Genomic DNA, 6,602 nt, shown 5'->3' with positions numbered 1-6,602 from the left:
GGCTGATTTAGCAGTACTCGTTTAGCAGGCTGGTTTAGCAGGCTGGTTTATCAGTACTGGTTTAGCAGGCTGGTTTAGCAGGCTGGTTTAGCAGTACTGGTTTAGCAGGCTGGTTTAGAAGGCTGATTTAGCAGTACTGGTTTTGCAGGCTGGTTTATCAGGCTGGTTTATCAGTATTGGTTTAGCAGGCTGGTTTAGCAGTACTGGTTTAGCAGGCTGGTTTAGCAGGCTGATTTAGCAGTACTTGTTTAGCAGGCTGGTTTAGCAGGCTGGTTTATCAGTACTGGTTTAGCAGGCTGGTTTAGCAGGCTGGTTTAGCAGTACTGGTTTAGCAGGCTGGTTTAGAAGGCTGATTTAACACTACTGGTTTTGCAGGCTGGTTTATCAGGCTGGTTTATCAGTACTGGTTTATCAGTTATTTTGTAGCAGGTATGCTTATTTACCTATGAAATGATGTATTTACAGGTATGCATATGGATTGGTCAAGACAAGCTTCCAATATAGATCTAGATCTATAGATCTGCTGCATGGGATGTGTTTGAAGAGACTGACTGATCTACTGCTGGATTTTAGCATCACCACCACATGGCTGACATGAGCTCAGAGGGAAACGCCAGTGAGGTCTGGAAGTGTCAGTTGCCCTCAGGAGGAAGCTGAGTGTCTCTGAGATATTCTCTGTGTGAGACCTGGATGAGACGAGAAGAGAAGGAGAAGTAGTGAAAACATTTCCCACACAGAGAACCTAAAACCATGGGCTTGTTATGGTGCCAGGCACGCCGGACTGAACGTGTTTTCCTAGCCCATCAATAGCACCACCACCCCCCTCAACCCTCCTCCCCCCAACCCCATGTCAGACCTTTCTCTAAATTATGGAAATTTTGTGGAAGACGCTGACTTGGATATTGATATTGAGTATGGTGGTGGTCATGGCTTCCTCTGAATTTCAAAGACTTTCGCACAACTCACAAGGTATGATTGCGCATTGCTTAATAACCTTTTACTGCAGTGGGCTAAATCTGGTTCATACAGTGATTCATGGTCGTCTTAAATAGATCTACTTTGAAACAAAAGGATACACCTCAAACAAATGGTTATGGGCTTAAAAAAAGACGACACCTGTACCATGTTAGATATAGAGTAGAAATGTATTCCATTTTGAGTTTGCATCCCAATATTACACTTTATATACATCACAGAAGATTGAAATATACCAAAACTGTTTGACATAGAAATACAATTTTTATTTTTTATTTTTTATAACCTTTATTAATGATGAAATTATGAAAATTATGAATAACATTCCATCCATGTGGCCACTAGAGGACACTATTCGTGATAGACTGCATAAAAGGGGTTTGTGCACATCTATCAAGGTACTAGAAATGCTCTCCTTTAGAGAAAGTGATTTCTCTAAGCAGTGAGGCAGGTGTAGGCATGGTTGCTGCACATGGTCAGTTGTCAGTCAGTCATTGAGACATCTGTAACATCTGGTGATCCTGACCTCACTGTTGTTTTAGAGGGATGATTCACAACCTGCTAGCTCTGGCACACTGTGAGGTCATGTCTGTCCTGTCACTGTCTGAGTTCCACTATAGACATACACTGACATTCTACTTTCTATGAGTCCTACTATCTGTAGTGTGTATCCTGTATGTATTCTGCAATGGCTAGATCCCTCTCATTTGTCTCTTTCTCCTCCTCATACACCCCTCCTCCGATGGCTCATCCCTCCATCCCCCCATTCATTATTTTCTGTAAAAGACGAGTACCTGTCCTACTTGCAGCACTTCCAGCTGACTGTGCCAGTGCGAGTGGACGAGAACGGGGACTTCCTCAGCTACACTGTGAAACATCACAAGCCCGGTCGCAGGAGACGAACCGCCGACGCCACCAACACCACCATTGGCCCAGAGCCAACCGACCACGCCGAACAGGACCCGGCCCAGTCCCGGCTCTTCTACAGACTGTCGGCTTACGGAAAGCAATTTCACTTAAACCTGACCCTCAACCCCCACCTGGTGTCCAAACATTTTACGGTGGAGTACTGGGGGAGAGAGGGCCTGGAGTGGAGACATGGCATGGTGGAGAACTGCCACTATGTAGGATACCTGCAGGATCAGTACAGCTCCACCAGAGTAGCGCTCAGTAACTGTAAGGGCTTGGTGAGTACCATGGGATGTGTACGGCGGTGTGTTGGAAGGAAGCTGCTGTATGTAGTAGCCAAGCAGTATTGGAATGTGTGATGATGGGATGGAAGAGAGGACAACCTGGTCTTTGTGTTTCGTAGAACACCCACTACCACTCTACTCCCCTTCATGGCTTTCTGTGACTTTAGTTTTGAGTATGTCTGAGTGTATTTGTGTATATTTGAGTGTGTTTGAATAGTACTCAAGGACCTGTTTTGTGAGGAGGCCAGGAGGCCCTCATTGACCAGTCTTCTCCCTGTCTGAGTCACAGAGAGTTAATACTATGCCGTCTCTCTGCTCTGCTCTGCTTACCTCAGACAAACACACAGCTCTACAGGATTAGACAGAGTGTAGTTTGCTAAATAGCATGTTGGCCTCCCTCCACCTGGCACAGTGACACTGTTAGGATAGGGCACAGTGACACTGTTAGGATAGGGCACAGTGACACTGTTAAGATAGGGCACAGTGACACTGTTAGGATAGGGCACAGTGACACTGTTAGGATAGGGCACAGTGACACTGTTAAGATAGGGCACAGTGACACTGTTAGGATAGGGCACAGTGACACTGTTAGGATAGGGCACGGTGACACTGTTAAGATAGGGCACAGTGACACTGTTAGGATAGGGCACAGTGACACTGTTAGGATAGGGCACAGTGACACTGTTAGGATAGGGCACAGTGACACTGTTAAGATAGGGCACAGTGACACTGTTAGGATAGGGCACAGTGACACTGTTAGGATAGGGCACAGTGACACTGTTAGGATAGGGCACAGTGACACTGTTAGGATAGGGCACAGTGACACTGTTAGGATAGGGCACAGTGACACTGTTAGGATAGGGCACAGTGACACTGTTAGGATAGGGCACAGTGACACTGTTAGGATAGGGCACAGTGACACTGTTAAGATAGGGCACAGTGACACTGTTAGGATAGGGCACAGTGACACTGTTAGGATAGGGCACAGTGACACTGTTAAGATAGGGCACAGTGACACTGTTAGGATAGGGCACAGTGACACTGTTAGGATAGGGCACAGTGACACTGTTAGGATAGGGCACAGTGACACTGTTAAGATAGGGCACAGTGACACTGTTAGGATAGGGCACAGTGACACTGTTAGGATAGGGCACAGTGACACTGTTAGGATAGGGCACAGTGACACTGTTAGGATAGGGCACAGTGACACTGTTAGGATAGGGCACAGTAAGATAAGGCTGATGAGGAAAGTTCTCTACAGGATCATCAGAGCTTTAGTCACAGCCAGCCAGCAAGCCAGCCAACCAGGCAGTCAGCCATCCAGCCAGCCAGTCCACCCACTATAAAGAACCTAATATGCGGCCAGCCAGAAACCAGCCAGCCAACCAGTTAATCTGCCCACTATAAAGAACCTAACACATTGCCAGGCAGCCAGCCAGCCAGTCAGTTCACCATAGTGTACCCCACACCTATCCTTCTCAATGGACTGTGACAGTAAACATGCAGGGCTGTCTTTCTGTTTGCTTACTAAACAGTCAGGACCAACTCTCTTGTTTTGGGGATGCATCAAACTTTTCCCCAGGTTTCAGTTTCCCCACATAAACTAATGCCCAGTCCCAAATCAACCCCTAGCCCCTAACTTACCCCTAGGCATTTGTTGTAGATCTGAAGAGGTTGGATGGATGAGTGCAGGCGATATGGTAATAGCTCCACACAGCCCTCGCCCAGGACTATCTGGTAGTGTCAGATCTATGAGACGTGTCTGTTTGGAGGTAAGGGACTAGACAAGAAGGTTATGAACGGGGCTTGAGTTTCTCCAGTGAAAAAATAAAGAAAGGGATTGTGTTGCTTTCTGTGGGCCTTAACGAGGCAGCTAATCAAAGCTTAGGTAGTGTTCCTCTTAAAGGTGTTGATCTTAGACTGATGGATTGGCCAGACTGTCTTTGTTAAAACTCACCACTGATGGGCTGACCAGACTGTCTTCATTAAAACTCACCACTGATGGACTGACAAGACTGTCTTTGTTAAAACTCACCACTGATGGACTGACCAGACTGTCTTTGTTCAAACTCACCGCTGATGGACTGGCCAGACTGTCTTTGTTAAAACTCACCACTGATAGACTGACCAGACTGTCTTTGTTAAAACTCACCACTGATGGACTGGCCAGACTGTCTTTGTTAAAACTCACCACTGATGGACTGACCAGACTGTCTTTGTTAAAACTCACCACTGATGGACTGACCAGACTGTCTTTGTTAAAACTCACCACTGATAGACTGACCAGACTGTCTTTGTTAAAACTCACCACTGATGGACTGACCAGACTGTCTTTGTTAAAACTCACCGCTGATGGACTGACCAGACTGTCTTCATTAAAACTCACCACTGATAGACTGACCAGACTGTCTTTGTTAAAACTCACCACTGATAGACTGACCAGACTGTCTTTGTTAAAACTCACCACTGATGGACTGACCAGACTGTCTTTGTTAAAACTCACCGCTGATGGACTGACCAGACTGTCTTCATTAAAACTTACCACTGATAGAGTGACCAGACTGTCTTTGTTAAAACTCACCACTGATGGACTGGCCAGACTGTCTTCAATAAAACTCACCACTGATAGACTGCCAGACTGTCTTCATTAAAACTCACCACTGATGGACTGCCAGACTGTCTTCATTAAAACTCACCACTGATAGACTGACCAGACTGTCTTTGTTAAAACTCACCACTGATAGACTGACCAGACTGTCTTTGTTAAAACTCACCACTGCCAGACTGCCAGACTGTCTTCATTAAAACTCACCACTGATAGACTGCCAGACTGTCTTCATTAAAACTCACCACTGATAGATTGCCAGACTGTCTTTGTTAAAACTCACCACTGATAGACTGCCAGACTGTCTTTGTTAAAACGCACCACTGATAGACTGACCAGATTGTCTTTGTTAAAACTCACTACTGATAGACTGCCAGACTGTCTTTGTTAAAACGCACCACTGATAGACTGACCAGACTGTCTTTGTTAAAACTCACCACTGATAGACTGCCAGACTGTCTTCATTAAAACTCACCACTGATAGACTGCCAGACTGTCTTTGTTAAAACGCACCACTGATAGAATGACCAGACTGTCTTTGTTAAAACTCACCATTGATAGACTGCCAGACTGTCTTTGTTAAAACGCACCACTGATAGACTGACCAGATTGTCTTTGTTAAAACTCACCACTGATAGACTGCAAGACTGTCTTCATTAAAACTCACCACTGATAGACTGCCAGACTGTCTTTGTTAAAACACACCACTGATAGACTGACCAGATTGTCTTTGTTAAAACTCACCACTGATAGACTGCAAGACTGTTTTCATTAAAACTCACCACTGATAGACTGCCAGACTGTCTTCATTAAAACTAACCACTGACAGACTGGCCAAACTCTTATCCCCCTTTTATCCCCTCTCTTATCCACCTTGTATACCTCCTCTTAGCCCCCCTCTTATACCACATTATCCACCCTCTTATCACCTTATCCCCCTCTCATCCCCCTCTTTTACTTTGACATCTCAGAACAAGAAGAAAGCTCTGTTCCTCTGTGCCAATCACAATTACGTGGAGAAAAACATGTATTACTGTTGCTGCGACCAAATGTACAATATCATACATTGAATTAGGTCTGTTTCACCTCTGACCATTTTAATAGTACCAAAAATGGACAAAACTGAAATGTATCTGAAGTGTAATCTTGTAAGTTGCTAGACGTATTTGATATCTTGACATCACACTCTGCTAGGCATTTATCAAATCTGTGTTTCTTGCCGGAGTGTGCCAAGTTGTCATATTTGGTTAATTGGTTTTGTTGTGGGTTTTTACGGAGGGAAACAGCGTGCCAATGTTTTTTATAAACATATTCTGAAGTACTTTTTCCAATTTATGTTACAAAGGGGGTGTTCAAGGGCAGAGACCTGTGTACTTTGGTTCCAGTCCCAGTAATTACAGCGTTGTTCTAGGTGTAATTGGTTGTTATAACATGATTTATCAAATTGCTTCAGAGTGTGGGGTGTTTCTACATCTGACTGCAGTGCAACACACAGAGCAGAGTGGAGCTGTTAGTTAGTTCTATGTGCTGCAGCCTGCAATGTTATGTGACTCAGGCTGTAACACACCATTAGCCATTTAGCCCCGACTCAGGCAATAACACACCATTAGCCATTTAGCCCTGACTCCTCAGGATGTAACACACCATTTAGCCATTTAGCCCTGACTCAGGATGTAACACACCATGAGCCATATAGCCCTGACTCAGGATGTAACACACCATGAGCCATATAGCCCTGACTCAGGATGTAACACACCATTAGCCATATAGCCCTGACTCAGGATGTAACACACCATTTACCCATTTAGCCCTGACTCAGGCTGTAACAC

At 45.0% G+C, this 6,602-nt stretch overlaps 1 protein-coding gene across 1 annotated transcript in view; it reads left to right on the top strand.

Annotated features, from left to right (window-relative positions):
- Nucleotides 1-691: 691 nt before the first annotated feature.
- The window catches only part of LOC135548216 (A disintegrin and metalloproteinase with thrombospondin motifs 6-like), a 170,398-nt gene continuing 164,487 nt past the window's right edge, over nt 692-6,602 (top strand). The window contains exons 1-2 of the mRNA XM_064977577.1: nt 692-969; nt 1,762-2,162. Of these exons, the coding sequence (XP_064833649.1) occupies nt 870-969; nt 1,762-2,162 (501 nt within the window). The 5' untranslated portion in view covers nt 692-869. The remainder of the gene's footprint in view (nt 970-1,761; nt 2,163-6,602) is intronic.

This window comes from Oncorhynchus masou, chromosome 11 (assembly GCF_036934945.1).
Source record: "Oncorhynchus masou masou isolate Uvic2021 chromosome 11, UVic_Omas_1.1, whole genome shotgun sequence".
NCBI lineage: Eukaryota > Metazoa > Chordata > Actinopteri > Salmoniformes > Salmonidae > Oncorhynchus > Oncorhynchus masou.
This window is presented reverse-complemented; position numbering and strand designations above follow the sequence as displayed.